This window comes from Pezoporus wallicus, unplaced genomic scaffold, assembly GCF_028554395.1.
Source record: "Pezoporus wallicus isolate ANWC-B61680 ecotype Strahan unplaced genomic scaffold, APGP_CSIRO_Pwel_v1 contig_3365, whole genome shotgun sequence".
Taxonomy (NCBI): Eukaryota; Metazoa; Chordata; class Aves; order Psittaciformes; family Psittacidae; genus Pezoporus; species Pezoporus wallicus.
Genome location: NW_026640883.1, coordinates 3,335,419 through 3,360,756, shown reverse-complemented (window position 1 = coordinate 3,360,756; position 25,338 = coordinate 3,335,419). Strand labels below are relative to the sequence as shown.

The 25,338-nt window shown below is 40.2% G+C and overlaps 1 protein-coding gene across 4 annotated transcripts in view; it reads left to right on the top strand.

Annotated features, from left to right (window-relative positions):
* SORCS1 (sortilin related VPS10 domain containing receptor 1) overlaps positions 1-25,338 on the top strand; it is a 291,565-nt gene that overhangs the window by 70,880 nt on the left and 195,347 nt on the right. For all 4 annotated transcript variants that reach the window (XM_057420911.1, XM_057420910.1, XM_057420912.1 and 1 more), the window contains exon 2: positions 17,293-17,360. In XM_057420911.1, coding sequence (XP_057276894.1) covers positions 17,293-17,360 — 68 coding nt within the window. The remainder of the gene's footprint in view (positions 1-17,292; positions 17,361-25,338) is intronic.

The following is a 25,338-nucleotide window of genomic DNA, read 5'->3' as shown; positions in this document are numbered from 1 at the left end:
TCGATCTTCTGCCCCTCACTTCCAAAAAAATCCTAAACCCAAACAACCCCAAAATCTTCTGAATCTTTACTGTGAATTGTTGGTTATATATATATGGAAGGAGGAACTATATTAATCAGCTTTGCAAGTCATCCAGAATTGAAACAGTAATTTGCTCCTGTGCAAATGCAAACTGCTTGTCACCATAAAGCTACATCCCCTTGCTAGCTATACTGTGCGTTTTTCGAAGTACTCGCAGGCAGAAATCAGAACTTGTGTCCTTAGGAAGTGAAAAAGAAGAAAGTGAATTTGTTATTCAGCAAAACAGCGGTATCTCTGAAATGAACATGCATCTCCAGAAAAAACGTGGTCTATTGCCCTTCCTGCTTACCAGTCTTTCAGCCACTAAAAGTTTTAAGGCCAGATTAAAAAAATAATGATAATTGGATATGCAGATCACTGCATAAGCAACATGCTCATGCCATGCTGCGTCTAATTTGTGTATGGAATCAGTGTAATTGCCAGCACAAGTTGGGTAATTGAGTGTGGAAGTTATGACCATCATTTCCTCATCTGCACCAGCTGAAATGAAAATCAGTCATGCTTTATTTACATAGTGGCCTTTTCCACAATAGCTTACTCTTTGGTGTAGATGAACTCGGTGAGACCAGTCAGTCTTTGCTGTGACAGCATGTGGTTTCAGAAGTCCAAGGGCAGTGAGTACAGTTGGTCTGGTAAAGACAACTGAGTATCGGAGAGGTTTTCTCCTAAAACATACGTGCTGTTCAACCAGAAGCTGCTCTGTTCTCTCCTGATTTTTTCCACACATTCTCCCAATTAGGAGATGAAGGCATTTTTTGAGTCTCTTGAACTTGTGTGACTGCTCTCCTGTGACTGATGTTGGCATTTTAATGATTCCTATTGAGCAAGAATGAAGACAAACGTCAGTGGGGGGCAGCTCTATTACCTGGCAGTACTTACAGGAGCTGCCCCTCTGAGGAGGAGGTCGGCAGGGTTTGGCAGAGGCACTGGGGGTGATTACTGGGGGTTTCCTGGATCCAGCAGCATCAGGCTGCTGTTTGTGCCATTCTGCGTTTCCAGTGCTGCTGCTGTGGCCGGATGGAATGGTCTGAGCTGTGTGCAGCTAACGGCAAGGGTTGCATTCAATTTGTGCCTTTCTTTATGCTAGGCATAGAATTCCTTGTCACTGTGCTGGTTTGACATGAGCAATTACTTTGCTTTCTGCATGTAGAGGGAGGAAGGAATAAGGAAAACTAGAAGGAAACAAACAACAAAAAAACTCTTTGCCTCTGCCTTACTGCAGGGTGTCTGCTTTTTCCTGGTGAGATCAGTATTGGTGAACCAGAGTTATTGCCTGAAGATCTGTTTCTTCACAAGCAAAATGTTCTGGTTCATTTTGTGCTGATATTTTCTGCACCTTTTCAAACTGTGCTAGAAATTTAACATGGAGCTAACAATAAATAACATGTTTTCTCTGTGGAGGAAAATAAAGCCAAAGGACTTAATTTTTTTATTTTTTTAATTTTTTTAATTTTATTTTTGGAACAATGTGACATTTTTCTTTTTCAGCCTAGTTTTGCTTTAATAATCTTCTAAAATGCTTAACATCCTTTTTTTCTATTGACGAAGAAACTGATTTAAAAAGAGGAAGAGTAAAGCAGTTTTTGTGGCAAGATTTTACTGGTTTAAGGACATGTCAGCCAGTTACAGCTGAGTAGTCTTTAATCTTTAGATGTGTTTGTGCAGTGATAATCCCTTGTAAAATGCTAGGAAGCTCATTACTTACAGCTGAATTTTATTTTGGGTTGTCACAAGTAAATCTGTGGAGCTGATACCTTTTCACACTGGCTGTGACTTACCCCAGAAAAAGGGAAAGCTACAGGCTGGTAATGCTTGGTCTTGGTATTACATCTTCGCCATTCAAAAAAATCATGACAGCTTTCAGGTTCATGAGACTTTTCCCAGATGAAAGATACATATGTTTATATCTGCTTCATGAGAGTTTTTAAAGTCATACTGTCTACCTTTCTAACACAAATGGGAAAGCAAGCTTTTTTATTTCATAAAATTGCATATAAGCCCGTGCAGTAGTATCAGGCAGCTTTACAGTACCAGAGACTGCAAGACCCATGATAAAACTGAGGGAGCTTATTCATGGGGAAGGTAACATACAGCATTGCTTTCCTAGTCACCCTCCACTATCAGTCATTTATTTCCTGCAAGCATGGTGCAAATAACACCCTTAGGAAGTGGCTTTCATTCGTCTTTCTGACAAACTTAATTTTAATAAATTTGGTACTAATGGAATTTCTTTTTTTTTGTTTCACTTGGGACGGGGGGAGCCTTCAAATGTGTGCACTGAGCTTTCTCTGCAGTGGAAAATGAATAAGGGAAATCCCTTGGGGAGAACTGAGCTTCCTGTAGCTTATAAATCTTTTTTTGGATGTCCTAGACAGTGCCGTTTCTGCAGTGGAAGAGTTGCAGCCCTTGGGTATGTTATCTCTTTGATTTGGGCTTTTCTAGTTGTAGTGAGGCAAATCTTTGAGTGAAGGAAATTTGAGGTAATAATTCATGATGCTTTGCTGCTTCCTACTGCGTAAAGATCTGTTCCTCAGAGTGTGTTACCCCACTTGTAGGAATTTTTCAGAATGTCTTTCCTTCCCTGAATGATGTTCCCAACTGGTGGAAATTATTTGTGCTCCACTGGAAACCTATAGAGTGGCACCAGTTTGTCTGTTACTTCTTTAATCTCTTTAGGAAATACATGCTGTTAGTAGTGCTTATAGTACAATACTGAGCTACTTGATTAACAGCAAGCCAAGGGTAAAGGCTAATAATCTGCTTTCCCTACTGAGCTTTATGGATCAGGCTGCTGAGGATAGAGGTGGTAGGTGACATGATGAGAATATTTTTCTTTCATAAGACTTATTTATTCAGTTGCTTGGGTAGCTCAAAGGCAGAAATACAGGAATACCATTCTTCCTGAGAACAGGTGTTGAGCAAGCAGAAGAGATGGAAGGAAGAAACTGCATGTGCTTCCCTGGAGGCACACGTGTCAAATGTAAAACATGAGTCAAAGGGAATGGAATATAAAGCTTCATTCCATACCTGTGTCTTGATAAATGGCTGACTACAATTGTAAGACAAATTAGTTCAGTAGATGGGTCACTGAACTGGTGATAGGGCTAAAAGTTTCTCTTAGAAGAGAAACCTCCTGAATTATTTCTGTAATGAATGAATCTATGCTATTTCTCTAGTGTTTTGGGGGATAACAGCTTGCAGATGAAAGAGGTATGGAAGCAATATCCAGCTTTGGGGCTAAATTCAGGTTTCTAAAGCCCCTTCTTAGTTGAGGCCAAAGGCAGGTTGGTTTGGTATAGGATGAAGTTTAATAAGGCTGAGTGGAAAGATCAGTGGACTAGAATTTGGGAATGCAGTGCTGGAAAATCAGAAATGCAAGTGGGAGGAAGATGCTTATTTGGCTGTTATTTGCATTCAGAAATAAAGTTTCTTGTGTAAGGAAAGGACTGTGAGAGGATAGAGAAATAATTTGCAAGCTGTTAAGTGCTTCTGAAATGAAGTATCTAAACCAGTGCTTTAGTGCTGCCAGAGTATCTGTCACTTACCAGAGCTTCAAGTGTCTGGATCCCTTGTCAGACCTTGAATCTTGCCCATTGAGCTTGGGAATCAGTACTTCTATATTTGTAGAAAGGAACTCATATGATGTTAATCTGCTGTGGAAGGACACACAGAAGTCCTGAAACTCCAAAGTTTTCAGTCTAAAACATTTGTACTACACGGACTGGACTATTCAGAAGAGCTCAAAATAGGTTTCTTCCAGCTTTCACTGTTGCATTGATACAGCTGATGAAACAATACAGTTCTCTGCCGTGTGTTGAGAGGAATGGGCCATTTTTTGATGTTACACCTTCCAGGCAGGCTGGTTAATTTTGTTGCTAAGCATTAATAGCATTTTGTTTAACTTTTAGGAATTTTGAAAATTACATTCGGCAAAACCAACAGGGGGCCCAGGATGTGTGGGCTAGTTCCAGGATCAAGGTGATATCCCGTAAGGAAATTTTCCTTGCACCTGTGTGTTGGTCTGCTTTTGTTTAATGTAAGTTTGTCCCAAAACATAGCTAAAGGAGTTGAAGGGAGTGATGAAGAGATGAAGGGCCTTGTGCTTTTTTAGAGATCAAAAGTACTCTCACTAGTGGAATGACTGTATCTTCTTGTTTCTTAACATCATGTCTGGAAGTCCAAAAGGGCATCTGATTCCACAGGATGATTTTAATCATCATTGTTCCACCTGGAAGATAGCACTTGTCAGCTGTCATATAAAAAGGCCAGTGATTTGGGTGCTGCAGTTCTGGTAATGGGCTTTCACCCAGTAGTCTTTTATTCCTGGCTTTGCCCTCTGCTGAGAGAGGAAGTCAGGAATTTACTCAGCTTTTTCATTCCAAAAAGTCTGCATGAAATCCCCAAATTTAAATAGTTTATATATAGTAAAATGAGGCTACCTCCGTCTACATTCCACATGACAGTGAATGATGAGGAGGAGGAGAAAGGAAGATAAAGGTCACCAGTCACTTGGCACTACTGTGCCTCTCCTATGCTTTCTGCTAAAGCCTTGAGGATACAGGCAGGAGGCAGCTTAGGTTTATTATCCTTCAGTTAACAGGATCTTAGTCACACATCTTAATAAGAGTTTTGAGTGTTGGTTTGTAATATGCTTTGACTTCCCCTCCTTTTGAGTTAGCTTCCAGATAAAATGCATGCCAAGGGGAAGATGTGAGGTGCAATTTACCATCCTGCCCTTTAGTTTTAAGAGATGAATCCTCTAAAGGAGACAGGCACGTGCCTTTCTTTTTATTTTATAACTAGGAGGCAGTTGAAATCTAGTGAGTTCTCTTCCTGACAGATAGGAAGAACCCCAGGTTAGAATGTCTTGTGATTGTCTTATCTTCCTTTAATACCCTCATGCTTCCTTGTTCTGCTCAAGGGGTGCAGTTCCAATCCCTCACTGCTTGGTGGAAAACCTCCATCTGCTCCATTAGTTCTACTCTCTCCCCCTTTTTCCCTCCAGCATAGTTAAAACATATAGTAGGAGAAATAAGAGACTGGAATTTGCAGCGTGGGAACGGTGTAGAGCGTAATGAGGACCTGTTTAAAAAATAAAAACCTTAGGGTTTATCTTATTTTTTTATTAACTTGAGGGGACTGTCATTTCGGCTGCAGTGCTGCTTGAAAGTTTCTCAGGCCTAATATCTTCCCTAAAGGTATTTAGCATTAATATCCCTTGACTTATATAGTAGTTATAAATAGTATAGCCCATTAAAAGATGGAATCATTCAGTCCTGTTGGACTCCTTCCCAAAGGCTGTGAGCTGAATGTGCTTTGAACCCTGTGGAGGTAAATATCAGATACACTTTGTATATGGAGGTTGTAGCTTAATACAAGCTGCCTTTGCACTTCAGTCAGTGGTTAGTCTGCAGCTGGTGCAGATAACTGCTCATGTGCAGCTGATTTGATCTTTTGACTGGAGACTCAGTAGCAGGCTTTCTGTCCTGCATGACTCTGTCTTTCTGACAGTCCTATCACTCTTCAGCTTTTTCTGTGTGTGCATGTCTGTGCTCTAAATAAGATCAGGAAAATGAGAATAATCTAACCATTTTGTCTGGAGGATGTTTGCCCTTATCAGGTAGATGTCTATCTCCCCATCACAATGTTAGTTTCAGGTTTCTCAGGTGATGGATCATGAATCCTATCTTTTGACCACAGACAGTTGCTTTATTTTGACATAATAGACACGATTTAAATTTTTCTATGGGGATATGACCATGCAGCTCCATTTTAAGGTTGGTGTGATCTGCTGCTTGAGGAAGTTTGCATCAGTGCTGCAGCAGATGTTCTCAGTTTCTAAAAGTATTGTTTTAACAATGCCCGTTTCATGGGGATCCTAGGTGGAAATGCCGCAAGAGGCCCCACTCGGTGGTTGCAGCTCTCTGAGGTGCAAACTTTATATGTTGTTATTATAGCAGTGCTTGTGCTTGTTACTAGTGTTGTCCTGGCTGGCTGTTGAAGTTGATGATGCCAATGGGATCTGGTTCATCTTTAGCTGGTGGCTGTAAATTGGATGGGGAGGTAGGGAGGAAGAGGAAAAGAAACAATCTGTACTCCACGTTTTAATGCCAGGGCTTTTTTGCTGTGTTTTTATTTATTTATAACTAATTTTTATTTTTTATTCATTCCCCACCCCCAAAATAACTGGGATGGATCTTACTTTGAATATATCCTACTTCCTTTAAGAAGCTGTTTTTGACTAAGTCCTGCCTGCTTCGCTAAAATACAACAGTTTTTATTCTGACAGTATCAACCTGTTTTACAGAATATAGAGCCCCAGTGAGAATAGACCTTTAACAGGAATTTATATCCCAAGTCTGAAATGTGCACTTTGTCTGTTATGATCCCTGGGTGCCTATTAAGGGATTACTTACATCTTCACGTCCCAAGTTTTTTTCCATAAACAAATGAAACCTTTGAATCTGAGGTTCAAGGAATATGCACAGAGGAAATGTGGTTTAACAGGTCTTTGGGGAGAAAGAGATAAGGTGGGAAAGTGAAGAATTGATGACCTATTAACTGTTTCAATTTCCCATCTTGAATTATTGACAACACATGACATTACAACCTTACAAATTACTGTCAATAAATAGCTCAGAAAATATGACCTTTGCATTACAATTGGTCTCAATATGCCTTCCAGCTTATTACAAACAGCTGCTCTTGGCATATTTTGTTGCAGCTGGAGTGGGTGAAGGAATGCAAGGAACTAAAGAACTTCCTTGGGTAATGAGGCAAATCTCTGGGTGATGGCTGAAATGCCTCTTGTTTGAGACTGGGCTCATTCCTCTGAAGTTCTGGGGTCATCTAATTTTCAGTGATAAAGACATCTAATTAATTAACATTAGTTGTCTTTATGTTCTGCCCTGCCTCTTTCTAGATCAAGTGGTGATTCTGTTTGTAGATTCTAGAAAGTGCTATGTTACTCTTAATTCCTCCCACTTTCTTGACTGGTGACCAGTGAGTGCAAGCTGAATGGGTGGTTTGTCTCATTTGTTCATGGCAAAGCAAGTGCATTAAATTCTCGCTTTGTTTTGTTGTTCATGTGATTAACACACTAAAGTAAGTGTTGTGCTGAATCTCGCCCTGAGATTTCTGCTGATATGGGACAAGCTGTGAACACAAGGACTTGATTTTGCATCTTTTCTTCTTAGCGCTATTGAGGAGTAACAAGACACCAAATTAGTGTTGGCAGCCAGAAAACTCATAAGGCACTTTCTGAATCATAGGCCTGAGCCAAATTAATTTCTAACTTAATTCCATTAACAAAGGGTCACTGTAAGAGGAGACCTACTATGTTTGTTTATGGAGTGATGCATTTTATTGTCATTTGCTAGTGTAAGATGCATAGGGAGTGCTAGAAGAGTGTTTTCAGGGGGAAAACTAGATGTCCTGAACACATGTAACAGAAGACTGCTGAATACATACGACTTTTTGCACCAAGTTTGTTTTTTTTTTCTCTCAATTTCTGGGAAACATACCTTATGTCTGTTAGTATAGTGTTGTTCATCACTGACTGAAAGTCAGTCAAAAAAGTGTGTTCCCATCTGTGGTGATGCAAAAAGATGGAAGGATTAGAGAAAGAATAGAAAGCTTGAATTTGACTCATACCTTGTTAGAGATAGGGTGGAAGTTGTGATTTAAAGTTAGAGCAGGTTAGAATCTTATGAAGTCTATCTCTCCATGCACTCAAGGACAGGGAAGAATGATTTCAAGAATTTCATCAGAGCAAGTATTCCCTCCCTGCCTTCTGTAAAAAACTCTTTTAAACTTTGCATGCTTGACATGTGTAATAAAACCAACCTACAGTGCAGAGCTGTTATTAGGAGTGATCAGTTAAGTTTTCAGGCACTTTGGGGACCTAAAAATGAAAGGTACTTACGGTCATAAGTTTCGCTACCCCTTCTGCGCCCCGATGAAAGTTTTAAAGATTCAGTTTCTTCTCTGGGTGAGAGGGAGGCAGTCTATTATTCAAGGATGTCATCCTTAACTCTCACGTAGTTTCCTTGTGGCCATGCAGCACCCCTCGCTAATTCTGTCAAGGAGTATCTTTTGCTTGTGACAGAGTGCTAAACAGTGATTTATTGCTTGAATACACATTGCATTCATGAAAGTCATTTGTTTAAATAGTAAAGTGCTAAATAAATTATTCATTGAATGGTAATTTTTCACTTTTATATTCTGTAGTGAGCTCCAGAATAACCAATCTGGATATTGTATATACCACATGTATATACACACAATTTTCTTGTGCGTATCCCTGCATACCCAGGCCCTCCCCTAGGACATGTTTCCTTTCCCAAGGAAAGACCTGGTTTCAGCCTTTCAACTTTGTTGCCCTTTATGATATTTTTCCTCTTCATTCTTTCTTCACACAGCTGTGTGAATTATGTTCAAGTAGAAGCTTGGATTGCTGGTTTGGGAAATACTGTGTGTGTTTGGAGTTTATGGGTATTTCTAAATCCTTCAGAAACTTCGGGGTCTTAACCAGGGAGGCACTACCATAAATACAGCTTGCAAAGCAGAATCCTAATGGCTGAGTGGTGTGTTTCTATGAAGTCTCTTCTTGCATGCTCCCTCTTGTTCTGCAAGTGTTGTATGCTGCTCTCTTTTAGCTGCCAGTGCATGTAAGATCAGGTGTCTGAGACTCAGCAGCAGCTAGTTTTTACTTGCAGGTATGCTTCAGAAATGGCTTCTCAGCACTTAAAATCTTTGTCTCTTGGCAAAGCCCAGAGCCTCCAGAATGTCTCTGAGTGTTTCAATAGCAAGCCCAAGAGCTGGCCAGGCACAGAACAGCTTAGTGCTTTTCTGCGGTTGACCCTTTCACCCTTTCTTGGGTGTCCACTCTAAATCACTGGCAGTAACTGCATGTTTAAGCAAGAACTACTGATTGACAGCGAATATAATAGAGTGTAAGAGAAGAAATTTCCTTCCAAGTACTTTAGGGCTTCACCCTTCTCTGGTCTTAATTCTGAAATAATCCCCCAAAGGCCTATGCGGGTATTCAGTGACATGAATAAACAGAAGACGTGCACAGAGCTCTCATGCTAATGGCTTTTAAGCATCAATGCAATTATAGTGTGTAATCGATTCTCTCTATACTAACTTTTGTCTTTTGAAAAGAAACCTTGTCTCTCTCTTAACTGTTTGCCTTTGTATTAAAACATTTAAAGATAACAGGTGATTTTTTTCCCCCTTGTTTTTCTCTTCCTTTACCTCTTTCCTGCCTATTTCTGCCACTGGAAGAAAATCTGTCATTACATTTACTTTGCAACCTGACTGTCTCTGCTTTCTGTTTTTAATTCATTAATCACACGTAGAGTTGCTCAGAAATATTTCTGGGAAAGGGGAATTTGTGAAAATGGGTTTCAGTGTTGGAAAAAGGGCTTGAAAGGAGGGAATTGGTCCTTTTCTGAGCCAGGAAAAGCCATCACTCAGTGTCTTGACCTTTGGGCTTTAGCTATTACAGAAACACAATTTCCTTCTCTGTGCATTGGTGGTGGTAGTATTTTAAATTCTTCTTAGACTGAGTAAATTTGTTTCATTTTGTTGACAAGCATGAAGGTTGGGGCTATCTTGAAAAGATTTGAGGAAGAGAGATGCCTACTTTTGCCTCTCTTCATTGTAGTTCATACTGTTGTCTCCTCTAAATGTTGTCACCATGCTGGGGATCCCTGTAAGTTGAGTATAAAAGAAACTGCCATACATATTGCTCATTCTGATTGAATTATACAAGAGTAAGAAAGGAAATACTAGGATCCATGTTTGGCGAGCATTGAGTTGTCTACAGTGGATTTTATAGATACCAAAAGTATGTATAACTATAAACAGATTTAGACAAACTCATGAGGGCTGAAGCTACCTGTAGTTGCTATAAGAACAAAAGAATTGTCATACTTGGCTATATTCCCTCTCTAACAGAGGCTAAAATTGCATGCCTGGGAAAGCTTGCACAAACATTGTGCTAGATATATTTTTATTTAGTTGACCTTAGTGCACATCTCTTCCCTGAACTCCTATCTCCCCTTGAACTGATGTTGTTTTCAGTGTCCAGAATATGTGGTGGAAAGGAATTTTCTTACTCATGTAGATGTGGTATTTTGAACCTACCAGTTTCACTTGCTGTGCTGGGTCTTGTGTATTCTAAATCAGTAAATAATCAATTTGGGACACTTGTGACTTTACAGATTTCTTTCTTATCTCATTTGTTGTTCTTTTTTGGATTGAAAGTTGGAGTAATTTCTTACTTAAAAAAAAGGCCAGTCCACATCTTTGATCATCCTTGCTTGCTTTCTCTGATCTTTTTATTAATAGGCACAATAGTAATAATAGTTTCTGAATTAGGAAGGGTATAATCTGCTTATTGCTGAAAATAAGAGAAACAATCACCCTCTACATAGACAATTTTTAATGCTTCCTCCTTAAACATCTGCTGTTGCCTCCTGTCACAGATGGGATACTGGGCAATTTCAGGCCTCTTTTATGTCCACTGAAGGATGTAGAAAAATGAAAGAATTTTTAGTTTACGGATTCTTCATAATAGGCTGTAGGGAGATGGGGTGTCAGTAACCTAGGCGTGTAACCATGTGGCTGTCCTTCTCTGTCATCACACTTTTCTCCTTTTCCTTTGCTTGCTGATGTGTTCATATAAGGAAGCAGCTGATCTGCAGTCCAGCCAGAAAGCAAATCACAGTCTTCATGCATCCATAGCTCTTGGTACTTGCATAGTTGTTAGAGACCCTGATACTTGCTGACTGGTATAAAATTGCTAAATAATAATAATACAAAGAACAAGGTTTGTACAAGTAATTTGCCCTAAACAATGAGTTCTCTCAAGTTTGTCTTTTTCTATTCATGAGCAGCCTGTAAAACTCTGTCATGAATTATTCAGACTTATTTTTGAATTTATTTGAAAACATTTTGTCACAGAGATGCCTCGCCAAACAGCTCACTGAGAATATTCCTCAGTTCTGGTTGTGTTTTCCTTTTTTTTTTAGCTCAGTCCTAAAGTTCTGTGCTGTACTGGGGAGGTGTAGATGAAGAAGGGAACAGATAGGTGTTGCCCAATTATTTGTAGTGGTTGATTGAATGGTGCATACTCTCAAACACTGCAGTCTAGCCCGAGAAACATGGTTTATTAACACATAATGCATAAGAAAGTCCTTTGGCTTCCTGCTCAATTATAGGAGACCAACAGGCTTGTGAAAACTTAATTTAGTGCTTCTTTGTTATTGACTTATGCTCCTGCTAAGTAGGCGATGGAAAGGATCTCTAGAGTTTAATAAGGGATTCATGGATCACTGCACATTGAGGTGTACTTAAACTGTCTTGATTGTGGCTGGATATTTGTTTCTCTCTTCCCAATTAGAAGGCAATGTGACAGTTTTATCAGGAGAGTCTTGTAAAGGATAGCTACAGCATTACCGTTTTTACATGGCTATATTTATTACAATAACTTATTAACAAAATGTTGTTATATTGAAGACTGCTTGTGTTCTGTGCATCTGTGAGACAGTCCCTAAACATTTGCAGATCATAACAATGGAGCAAGCAAACTGCACATGCAGTGTGTTGAGTCCCAGAAGCTCTGGATGTATTTGTGTTGCATGCTTCTTGCATGGGTGGAGAGTGAAGACTGTTGTCTCCCACCGGAGAGGGAAGACTGTTGTGACACCTCTTTCTCAAACTGTGGCACATCCTGAAGATCAGGTCATAGTGTTGAGTGTGTAGCTGGCACATGAATGAAACAAGAAGCTTTCTATCAATACAGCACTAATGTTGGGAGTTCATGAAGACCCTAAGTTATCCTATGCTGGAAATTGATATACTCTTAAGGCTTGAGACATAATAGTCCATGGTGCTGTGTAAGAAGTCAGGACAGAATGGCATCCTGAAAGCTTTCACTGCAGGGTGGTAGGGCGGGGGGAGCAGCATGGAAATCATACCTTCTTTTTTTTTCCCTGCTATTTCAGTAATCAGATGTCTGATCACTGCACTAAGAGTCTACAGAAGAAACCGATTCTCAGACTGATTCACAAAGCTGCTCTAAGTGGTTTGCAGTCAGGTATTAGAAATATTTTATCTATTATTTCAAACAGTTTTGACAAACTGTGGAGCAAGGAGCAGTCTGTACACAAGTAATTTCGTGCAAGCTGCTAAGGGAATCCCATAGAGCAGATCTTCCTGGCAGAGTTTTAGGTCAGTGTAGAGCTAACATTGTAAAAATTGAGCCCTAGGAGTTGTAGGCAACACCTTTAAAAATTTGTGTTCTTCTGTTTGAGAAATAAAGAAAAGGTGAGACAATGTTTTTCATTTCATTACTGTGCTTCTTCACAGCCCCTATTCTGACATTTAGAACAACATAATATGCATGTCTCTGTTCATTAAGTTCCTTCGTACTAGGCAGTGACAGCCACAGAGAGGAAAAAAATAAAGAAAAAGAAACAATCTTAAACATGAACTAACCTTTGCAGGCTAAATAACAACGAAATGAGAACAGCAAAGAAGAAATATGTTTTCTGAAAAAGTAAATAGAACCAAAATCATTGACTTGCATAGGTTATTCAAATATCATTACAAAGGGGAAAAGACAATACTGAACTCTGGGGCAGAAATAACTAATTTTCTGCCCAGTGACTTGTTTGTTTTGCACATACATGTTTGAGGAGATCTGTTGCTGGTGTTTGAAACACAGTGAATGACACAAGGAGACTGCTGAAACTAGATGGGCTTGAAGATGTTTGTGAGCTGATATATGTCCACAAAAATGAGACAGCTTCCTATAGAAAAGCCCTTTTGTGTTTTGGAAATAGGGTATCTGCACCAGGTGGAGATATCTAAGCTATTGCCCAACAAGCTTGTGCATAATTATGCTGCAGCACGGTGTCAAATATTAGCATGGAAGTGTTGAATGCTAAGATTTTATCCTAAATTTACTCAGTAAAGCAGGTATAGCAATATCATTTATGGCTCTAGATGTAGCTAGTCTGCAACTAACATATATATTTGGATTGGTCCAGGGATGCCTCTGCAGAAGGATTGTTAGAGCTGGAAAGTGTGATGGAATGCTTGCCCCCCCCCCCCCCCCCCCCGTAAATTCCAAGACAGCTACAGCACTTTAAGATTGTGTGGGTTTTAATGAAATATCTGAGGGAATTAAAAGGAACAAGAAAGACTTTTCAGCTCTCTGGAAGTGAAATATTTTGATTTCCCTTATTGGCACTTTCAATTTTTTGTCTTTTCATGTTCTTTTGGGGATATCACTTACATTTTCTTTTTTTTCCCCTCAAGCAAGGATGTTAAAATTCTCAATGGATTTCTCTTTCATGGAAGTTTTGAGATTTGTTATTTTCCTCGGAAAAAAAAAATAAAAAATCTGAGTAATTTGTGAAAAATTACTCTCAGTCTGTTTGACATCAGTAATTGCACACCGTGAATCTTAGTCGTCCATAAAATTAGCCTGATTCTAATTTTAGGGTTTCACATATGGGAAAATGTTTCTTGATTTTTGTATGATATTCCGTGACATTACATCAGCCTGTGGCAAAGAATGGGAGAAAAAAAAACCACTGTTTTTCCTATTTACTCTTCCCAATTTCTATGCCTGCTATCTTCAGGTCTGCCTCTAAACCTACCAGATGTTAAAATATTCATTAGGGGAAATATTAATCAGTTATTGACATCTCTGGTTCTTCTGGCAAGCAGGGAAGAGGGCCAAGAGAACACAAGACTTGGAGAAAAATGTAAGTAGCTGTCCAGTTGCTTTGTAGATTTAAAGGAGGCTCAAAGCCAAGGGTATGTGCAACTTCCATGTCATGTCTCCAAGAAGGCCTCCATGCAGGGCACTGAACCCTATTGAATTCACTGCTACCTTTGATTGGGAGAGTTGTTATTCAGAAGGGTTTTATGTACACACCCTTTCCCCTTCCTTTTTCTCCCCATGTAATCTTTATTTATTTAAGTAAGGGATTTACAGACCCCTTCAGGGGGTGCTGCGAGGGATGCCAGTGATGCAGCTCTGTATCTGGAGCAGACAGCTGCCCTGCTGTCACTGATAATCATTCCTGGGCGGGTGGAGATTGAAATTTAGCACTTCTAAAGCCCTAATTGGCACAAGCCTTCGCGAAGCATATGTGCCCGCTGCAGCTCTGCCATCTGATGTCTCAGCAGGTGGCTGGCGCTTTGCACGTTGTCCGCCTCTTCAAAGAGGGATCCTCCAGGCTAGAAAGAAGCACCTCCGGGACAGCCGTGGGATTGTGCATTTTGGGGAGCACAGGGGATATCTGTGTCAGAGAGATGGAACGCCTCTTCTATGAGGAACCGCTGAGAGAGTTGGGACTGCTCAACCTGGAGAGGAGAAGACTCCAGGGAGACCTTTAATTCTTAAAAGGGATCTATAAGAAAGATGGGGAAAGACTTTTTAGCAAGGCCTGTTGCAATGGGTTATGGGGTAATGTTTTAAACTAAAAGAGGGGAGATTCAGGCTGGATGTGAGGAAAAAAATCTTTACAAGGAAGGTGGCAAAATACTGGAATAGGTTGGATGCGGTTCTGGGCAACCTGATCTAGATGACGTCCTTGCTCATTGCAGGGGTTTGGACCAGATGACTTTTAAAGGTCCCTTCCAACCCAAACTATTCTATGATTCTATGTCAGGGTGCCCTGGGGAGCAGCAGAGGGGAGGGTTCACGGCTGCTGTGTGAGCCCACCCTCATTGTAGCAGGGGATGCATGTTGTCCTCTGGGTCTGGCAAGCAGGGGCTATTTCAGGGGGAAATAACACTTGAAGGATTGGGGTCACTGCATTGCCCTAGTTGCCACAGAGTGGGTGTTGCTGGGGGACATGGTGGGTCCAGGGCACCTGGAGGTGGCTTGCCATTGTGGGGACATGGGGCATGACTGGCAGGGGCAAATGTAAGTGGGCCACTGAGGAAATCGGGACCTAGGAGCACACTGGGGCATCATGGAGGAGTTGAGAGCTGGTGGGAGAGCTGTGGGGCAGGCTTATGGTCACTGCTCAGGGAGCCTCAGGGCTGCCCCCTGCACCGCCATGGCGAGGCCCCCCATGAAGTTCAGGGGCAGCAGGGTTAAGCCTTGCAGCCAGGGCTTGTCCCATGCCCAGCCAGGGAGAGGGGAAGGCTGCAAGCAACCGTGGGCTTCGGGCACATCCCTGGGGATGCTCTTCCACAGTCTTAATTTCTTTGCGGGGTCATTTGTGCAGTGTCCCTGAGAAGCAGAGTCAGGGTGTCTGCTCTCTGCCTTGTCTTCTGCCTGATGGGGTTTGCATTTTTTAACAGCCTGAGTTTGCAGCCAGTTATTTGTGGATAGCAGGATGAGTCTCCTATTTTAGTCATAAAGATTAAAATGGGAACAGATAATAAGAAAGTCTGCTTTTCTTCTGGTGATGGTTGGCCCTGGTAAGGCACTCTTTTTTTTGTGGTGCCTTTCCCATCTCCCCTATCAGCTGCATGTAACTTGTGTTCATGCAGACAGGAAATGCTTTGGGCAGCCTCTCCCCATGCTGTGTGTGATTTAACACAGTTGTGCTGCTGAAACAGGTGTCTGTCAGATGTATGTGCTCTGTCCCCTATACCTTTCTCTAACGCCGTAACTACATGCTTGCTTATGTTCTCAGCTCCCACATTGCCAAGCTTTTTCTGCTCTGTCTCATATGCTGAGCATAATTTGAAAGACAGTTCCTGGTGTGGCTGGTTCAGGGCTATTGGGTGTGCAAAAGGTAGGATAACTTTTGGCTTTGGAAATGGCAGTTGTGAGTTCTGTTCCTGTACCGCAGTGCAAGCAGCCATGTGGCTCTTCCTCTGCCATGCTGGTGCCAGCTTGTGCAGGGACTGAATTTTCTCCAGTCCTTTGCTTCTCTGCCAAATTGGTTGTGGTTGGCAAGGTTGTCAAGGGGGCAGGGGGATGTGTATCTGTGAGCCTTATTTCTTAGGAACCCGGGCTGAAAATAATAAGAGATATATAGATCATGGGTTTTGTCAGGTGAGAAGTGTTGCGCTTCTAATTTACTGTGGTTTTAATGGGATAGAGAGGAGGATAAGATATACAGTGATCAGGCAGGGAGAAATGCAAAATAAATTAGTAACAATAGTAATGGTTTAGTAGTTTTTCCCAAATGTCGGAAGCCCATCATCTTGAAAGTCGGGAATTATTTTTTAAGACATGAACAAAAGAGCAGGTTGAAATGTTTTGCTGGAAATTCTTTTTGTTAAAGTTGCTTTCCTTCCTCTGGTAAGATAATTTTATTCTGGAAGTGTCTGTTTTGGCAGGAGGGAAAAGCTGTTTATCAAAAGAGCTAATAAAACTCCTAAATGTGGAGTTTCATGGTGACTAAATGTAAAACTTTTCACTGAAGCCGTAGAAATGTTGGTGATTAGAGACGTTTGGAGGTCCCCAGTTCAACCTCTTACTGAAAACAGGGTTATCATCAACTATAGATTAGGTCTCTCTATATATTATAATATTAGGTGTATATGTATTATAAAATATATATTACAATAATTAGGTATCTTATATTGTAATACATAATATATAATATATATTAATACATATAATATACATTAAGTCTACTTTCAAGGATGGAAGCTTTACAGATGTTCTGGGTAGCCTTATCCCAGTGTTGAACTGTTTTCCTTACAGAGATTTGTTTTCCTGGTGTCCAGTCTAAGTCTTCTAGGCAAAAACTGGTGATTGTTTGCTTGTATTATATCATCTGCTACTACCAAAAAGAGTTTGAGAGTTTGACTGGAGACATATATGTGGGTTATCTGCACACCAGAGCTGTGAAAAAGATCAGCAGTTTCAGTACTTGTGAAACAGCAGAAAGGAATCACTATTTCTACTGCATACAGCAGATCTCATCCTGTATCCTGAAACATTGTCTAGTATGCCAGCTCCTTTCCACTGCACTCTGCCTCCTGGGGTTAAGGGAAGAACCTGTTGGTGATATCATGCAGAGGAGCTGAGCAAGAAAAGGTCTGATTGGCACAATCTTTGCAAATACTTCCCATGTCAGTTTAGGCAAATGCTTTTAACAATTCATTCAATTATGTTAAGCACCCATTAAAGGAATCATAAACTCTCCCTGGGGTCATTTCAGTTCTATGAGATTGTAATTGTTTGAGACTAACCATGATTTCTTCTTTTGCCTTCAGGTGATTCTAATTCTGACAAAGCTGTATGACTACAACCTGGGAAGCATCACAGAGAGCTCTCTTTGGAGGTATGAAGATAAATTGAGTTAATAATTACCACCTTACTTAAATAGGAAGAGCTGATACCTTTCTTTTATTGAATTTAATTGGATTTTTAATAATATGCCAGAAGGTTTGTAGCTAAATCCCCTCTCTCTTACTTCTTTCATACTCAAGGACAAAGAGGCTGAAGTTTGTTTTATTTCAGCTAGATAACCTATTTCATGAATGGGCCATCATTTGATTTCCCCTTTTCCATCTTATTCAAAATCAAATCAAGCAATTGGTTTATCTTTAGGGGAACTAAATCGCTTTAAGTCCTTTTTTATAATGAGTCTTATGGCTGTCTGCTGTCCAGATGATCCTTATGAAAACTCTGAGCTACTAAGACTAGGGGAATACTTGTGAGTGAGTATGCAATGTCTGTTTATTCGGAATTGATAGTACTAGTACCAGATAATTGATTTCCATTTGTGTGATGTTGACTACTAAACTGATTTATAGAGAATGCCATGATACTTTCATGATTTCAAAACATATAATGCACTCTGTGAGCCAAAGGAAAGAGCTGGGCTATGGTCAGCTCCTTCAGGCTTTTATTTGGATTCAGTGAGAACAGATGGGGCCTGTTTTCATCTTTCTGATAAATGGATCTAACAGGTGTTTACATCACATATCCCTAGTGGTACTTTCATGAACTGTAAGGGATGAAAAAGGTTTTCTAGTGGCTCCATCTGTGAAACTTTGGAGGGAAATAGTAGTTTTGTATGGAGGCGGACAGGCTGCCGTCTTGATACAAAAAAACGTTGAGTGTTTGAAACCAAAACTTCTTGTTAGTTAGCTAACTTCTTGTTAGGATGAACTTGCTTTGGTAAGTTTGTTTAGGAAAGTTTTTTTTGTTTCCAGTGAAGAACTTTTGGTCAGAAGTAAAACAAATAATCTTTCTGTTCATGGAACTGGTCCGGGGTTTAAGAGAATGACAGAGGAGGGATTTGACATGATGTATATTCTAAATTTGAGCTAGTGTTGTACCCACTGGCCTGAAGAAATATAAAAACCCAAACAAAAAAGACCAAACCAAGAAAAGAAAAATAAATGTGGTGCCCCCTCCCTCCCCCCCCCCCCCCGCCCCAAACAGCAGCTGGAAAACTCAGAAGTATTAGTATTTTGTGTGGTTGAATAAATGGTTTCTTATCCTCCCATAGGGGGAAAATCAGATCTTTCCATTTCATATACATCGCTGCTATGGCTAGACATCAAAAATGGTCCTAAAAAATATATATATATTAATGGTCCTGCCATCAAAAATGGTAGGTTTTTCTACTGCCTTTGTCTTTACTGTGGTATATACACCATAATAAAGGGTTTTTCAGGACTGTGGCTTCGGCAATGTTTTTCTGAAGAGGGTTCATAAATATGAAATACACTTGGGTTTTGTTTGGGGTTTTGTTGTTTTTTTTTTTTTTTTTTTCTTATTACCCTCAGTCATTTCACCCTGTGAAATATTTATCTCTGTTTCATCAATCACTGAGGAAGAAATGGCATTTCAGCATGTGGAAACACCTCCTTACCCATTGCTGGCAGTGAGATATTTGTTTAGGACTGAAAGCAGAAGATAGATCAGAGTGGAAAACATGCTTCTTGTGAGGTATATGAATATGGGCACAAAATTGTGCTGATAACTTGATGCTGTTGTCTTGCTTTAGAGCTAGTTTCAGTGAAGCATGCCACAATGTAATAAATCTTACCCGAATTAAAAGAGAAGGGGCTAGGGATGTCACTGGAGGATGTACCAGAAGCTGGGGCCTTGGCAACATAGCAGTCCTAGAGCTAGTGGGTGTAATGTACTGTTCTGGACTTTATACAGTCCTAATGTCAGAATGTGATTAATAACATAGGAATAACCTGATTATTTTGTCTAGCCCAGTATCCTATTACCAAAAAGCAGTCCAAGAAAGAATATATGAACACAATTATATCTGACACTTCCTCCTAGTATTCTCCTAGCATTCATTCTCAAGGTCAAAGTTGAGGGTCCTTCCTCAAACCTTCAGTTTAAGCTCTCTCAAGGTGTGAATAATCTTTTAGTTTTAGTACACGGCAGGGGATTAATACCCCGTGAGCCAATATCTCTTGGAGTGTGTCGAAATCTTTAGTACTTGTGACATCTTAGAGCAAGGAATTCTGTAGATTATTTGAGAAACCACTTGTCTTACTTTGACCCCATCAGCTTTACTCACTTGGTGCACGTCACATCAGGACTTGATTACGGTTGCATGGCCAACTATCCAGAATCCCTGGGCAAATGGGATTGGGAAATGTTGAAGGAGAGCCAGGATAGCTCAAATCAACCCATTTGTCTTTGCCATGCTCCATTATTCTTGATGGGCTCTTCAGTGCTCATGACTGGTCTGAAAGCTGATAGTGCACTTCATTGTCATTCCTCGATCCTGTTGCCTTACGTAAGCCTTAGGTGATTGTGCTCTGTCCCGAGTCTGGCTCTGCTGTAAGATCCCCACTCACCACGCAGGCATGCCTTCAGGTCACTAATAAATATCCCTATGAAGATCCTGGGACAGCTTCTCTGTTCTCAGCATGATGGAAAGAAATGAGAAGATGGGCATATCTTGTCATTCAATGCACCTGACAGAGAGGTTATTAGCTGTTGCTCCTCCTGGCTGCTTAAGTGACATGTTAATTTAAATCTCCCTGCTTGTTTGAAAAGGATAGAAAAAAATAGAATTGAGAGAAGGGGAGAAACATATCTTGCACTTTAATTTATTTCATGCCTCTAGGTTTGATTCTGGGGAATGGAAGAAAGCATGATCTCATGCTCTGAACTCTTTCTTATGACAAGAGGCTTGTTTCTGAAGGATAGAGGAGAAAGACAGGTTGTTCTGCAGATACCCACAACTGAAATACCTGCCTTGAATATATGAAAAAGAAATACCACTTTTGCCTCCTGTGCCGAGTACATATTCAAAAGGTTGATGAATTATGAGGGGCTCTTTAGAAGCATGTCACAGACTTGAGTCATTTATGCTATAGCTGGTTCTAAGTACATCTGTCATTTGAAGGTGTAGTTGGGTGATTTAAGCAGTCTTGTGGCTGCTGGGACTGTAGCCATCTATATCACAGCTATGCTGTCACCTACAAGATATGAATCTGTCTTCTTTATAAACACACTACTACCTGCTCAGATGGCATTTCTTTGTAATTTTTCAGCCAGTTTAACTACAACTGGCTGCAGCATTAATGGATGGAGATCTTCCTTCTAGAACTACCAGTGAATTAAGAGACCACTGGCAAGACATGAAGGAATGAACTGCAGTAAAGAGGAAAGAGACAGGGAGAATCTATACAACCTTCTACAGTGCTAAGGCTTTGTGCTCACCGAGCTTTGGATGGCAAGTGAGCTGCTGCTTCTGTGCAAGGTAAATGAGGTTTTGCATCAGGCTGGGCCTGACTTTAATTATGCTGTTATCCTCTCAGCAGACTATTTCCACAGTTTTAGTTGAGGGCTTTTTTTTAATTTTTTGTTGTTCTTTTTATAGAAGAGAAAGAAAATGGAGGAGAAAACATTATCTGTCACTGAACATTTAACTGAGTGTACTGAATTTATTTCTCTTCCTCTCCTAGGTATCTCTCAGATCACAAAGAGGATTAAGCTGTAAGAGTTAGATGGTTTTTACCACTAGAGTAAGATAAGCTTACATTCCTGATAAATACAAATGTCAGAATAGTGACTATGGTATCCAGGAACTGCAGACAGCTGTGGGGGAGGACTAATCTTTCTTTCTGTTTGTGTAAATATGATGCTCTGGAAAGATGTGCATGCAGAACACTTTCCCTTAGGACCTTGAGAGGCTGACAAGTAATGAGTGCTGCCATTTACCTCTGCTTTCTTATAACTCTCTATTTGGTCAGGAATGAGTAAGTTCATGGAACTTGCTGTAAAAATAGCAGTAATTAAATTTTGCTTTTCAGCCAGTAAGTAGGAAGATGTGGAGTTTGTTTGGTTTGTGAGCGTTTATGTTTTGAATCATTATCTGTTGGTGTGTTAGTTCTGGAAGTTATTGATGATATTCCAACTCTCCACCACTGTGTCTGAACTCTGAGCTCCCCAGTTCAGGAATGCTTAACACTTCCAACTGGTCCTTCACTGCTCCTGGTTTCTGCAATAAAGAAACGTTAGCACATATGCCATAAAGAAATCTCAAGGACTTCAAAAATTACCTGTGCCTTATATAGATCTAGCTTTAACTTCCCATATGTAAAGCAAGGAAGCAGAGGATGATAATAGTTGCCTTCCTCCTCCTTCCCCCCACCTTCCCCAAAGAGCTTAGAATGGATTTAGCTAACTAGCATCTACAGTATTTTGAAGATTGGCTGGTGATAAATATTATAGATGTCACATCAAGATAAAAATTCTCAGAACTCCAAGACTGTTTCTAGCTTTTTCATGGCTTTTTTGTTTAACCTTGAACTAGTACTTTAACCCCTCTACCACTTTTATTCATTCCCGCCTTCCAACACCACCGCTTCACATCGTCTTGCAACTCTGTCCCTTCAAGAAGTACGTGTGCCAGAGAAGAATCCGAACCTTCAGGGTGTCGCTACCTCTCGGTTTAGGAATAACCTCGTTTATTACAAGGGACAGTTTGATGAAATGCAGAATTTGCTGTCCTTACTGTGTTCTTATCCTCTTTCACTTTCAGCCACTGCTGAAGATGAGATACTGGGCTAAGTCAGACCACAGTACTTGGTACTAAGGTCTAAGTCTGTGTATTGGGTAGTCCCATATTCACCATTGATGGGTTTGCAGTAGTATGTTAGATAATGAAACGCAACTATGGAACCACAGGCATGTGTTCTTTTCTCTTGTAGCTGCTCTGGGGATAAAAGCCTCAGGGAGAGAGGTAAGTGTAGATTGAGGACTATATCTGAACCCAACCTTGCAGTATTAGCCGTATGATCAATTTGACATCTTCCTCTCCTTTGAATCCTATTGTTTGAAAATTCTTGGCTGTGAGTATATGGTTATAAATACTACAAATGTTTTGAAGCCTCGCATATTTAGGTTTCTGCATGCATTTTTTTTTGGCTCCTTCTGTGTAAGAATGCCCTCTCTACAGATCAGAGCTATAGCCACTCATGTCATCTTCAGTATTGTTTTGTTTGTGGAGATTTTCTTCTCTAGACTAAAGAGATAACGCAACAGGAGACTTGAAATATTCTCAGTATTTGCTTACTTCCTTTGAGGGAAATTTGTAGGGTATGTCTGTTATTGTATTCATTATTCTCCTGCAAGTTTTATCTTGGCTTCTTACTTCTGTTTGGCAGATGGGCTGTTCTCAATTCACATTTATTTTCTACCTGCTGAGCCACATTAATAAGGTCATAACGTGTGGCTTAGTGACACAGCGTGCTTTGCAACAGCAGATTAAGGTCTTTTAGCTGAAGTTGGTAGGAGAAGCAAATCCATATGAGAGGAACTGACAAAGTGAGGGGAATGAGACTCTCATTAAGCACATTTTAACCAGCAGTTTTGTGGGAAAGTGTAACTTGAAAAAGACTGTTTGAAATGCTTTTATCTATAAATATGGTGTTTCAGTTGCTCAGTGTAAGTTGCTTTCCTTAACTGAGTATCAGAGCTTGATAAATGCTGCTACATTATCTCCTATGGGCATTTAGTGAAATCGTAACAATGACATTTTCTTTTGTCTTTTATTTTACTTTCTTTTTATTTTCGATCCTGCAAACATATGAACTACTGGCTGATACGTATATAGATGCTGGAGGGTACCTGGGGGAGAGGGAAAGAATGAGTTTGCACGCTCAGCTCTTCACGTAGGAAGCAGTATCTTTTTACAGTTTGATCGCAGCGGGAGATCTGCTTGCACTGGAAGCAGGTTTAGAACATGTATTTTATGCACTGATGGAGTGTGGAGCTGAGTGCAGCCTTTTTCTTGTGTGATGGGACATTCTGTTCAGCCATCAGGACCCAGTGGGACCTCACAGTTTCTATAGGTATAAGTTTTTTACATGAGAGGGCTCATTTTACCCATGTGACTAACAGTAATAAAAACTTCTAGCACAGACAGCTCTTTCAGTTGGTTGCCAATGCTTCCTGGGATGTTTGGCTTGCAATCAGAAAGAACTCCAGTGAAACTGGGGAGGCTAAAACAACCAACCAAGTTAAGAAAAAAAACACCTGAAGAAGAAAATAAACCAAAAAAGACCTACCTAGGAAGCAACCCACAGCAGATGCTGAAAGAGGTCCAAGTTTAGCAGGAAACTTAAATGTCATTGAATTTCACTACATTCTTACCTTCCCTGAAGAATGAGGGCAGTATAACCCTTGCATTTTGTGGCATAATGTGTTGTTGTTTAATCAATCTCAAATAATTTCTGCCCTGATGTGGCTTAAGAATCATACCCTGATATTTGATGGTATTAGATTTGGTTGAGGATTTAGTAATGTGCTGCACATTTTCTGGTCTGTGTGGATAAAACACACAGCACTAATGACAATGCAAATTTATTAAGCATATTAAAAATGAGTTCTCTGTTGCAGTCACGAAATGTAGGAGTGTTATCAAGTAAATAAAATAGAACCCCAATCCATTTTCTGCATGAAAAACCATGTAAATCAAGATAATGAATATTAATTCTGACATATATTATCAATATACTGTACATAACAGATGCACAATGTTCATGCCACTTTATGGACATACAGTATTTAAATGCAGTTTGTCATGCTTGTTCTGCAAATTAGAAGATGAACTTGGCACATCTGTTTCCTAGACTGTACCTGCTTGCACAGATGATATTGGTAAAACATAGCAGAACTTTCTCTGTTTACGGTCCATTGAGTTCATCTGTCTGCTGAGGCTATGTGAGAACTGCAGACAAGCTAGACTGGATCTAATATATAAGAGTAAAGATAAACAACACGGCAGTTAGCAGTTCATAAACAGGAGGTAAAACATCCTTTATCTTCTGATATTTCCATCCCTTTTGTATCTATGCAGTCACCCTTCCTTTTGCAAAGCTGGGTAAAATTGTACTTATTTTTTCAGAGGGATATATCCTTCACTAATCTCAGAAAGAATGTATTTGGGCTAAGCCTGGGTAAGCAAAAACCAGCTCCAGCTGAGTGAGTTATACTAGCTTGGGATCTGAACTCTTAAGATCTGTAGAGTCAGGTTGCAAATATTTCTGCATTTACACCATGGGAATTATCCAGGTAAACATTCAAAGTTTACTGTTACTACAGAAAGAGTCAGATGTGTCAGTAGGTCTCTTTTCAAGGACTTAATGAAACACCTAGAAATGATGTGTTGTAAAAATGGATATTTAAATATATGCAATGGTATGTTTGTTGAGTAGCATAAATTTACTGCTGTTTACACTAAAACATAGCGGTGTGTTTGGACAGGTACTTTCTTCTCTAACCTACCAAATAATAATTGGACAAAACAGAAAAGGAGAAATAAAGCCCACAAGTAATCAGCTTGTGTCTTCAGTAGTGACAGCAAAGCCAGCTTTTGAGTGTGATCCTGCTGACAGCTCCTGTGCCTTGGAGTACAGTGTTCTCAGCAGCAGAAGGTTTTTCTTTCTCATGTCAGAGCGTAGTGAGGGGAGGAAGAAAGTAGGACATCAATGCATGAGTTGTTCGTTAGGAGGGCACAGAGTCCCTTAGGAAGACCCCAGGGCTACTGGGTGAGACTCCAGATCTGTGTGTGTGTGTGTGCGCCAGTATTATTAGTGAGAGCTATACTTTGCAGGGAGCTGGATCAATTAGGACAAAAAACATTCATTTTGCCTATTGTCATTGGGAGGTACTGCTGAAGACCTATGTACTCAGCACTGAAAAAGTTTGTGCTTTGTATGACAGGGACATCTTGAGTGAGATTCAATTCCTGGTGAGCAAGAAATCAGTTTGCAGCTCGATTTCCCCTTATGAAGGTTTGGAGAAGGCATTTCCTATCCTGGCTAGCA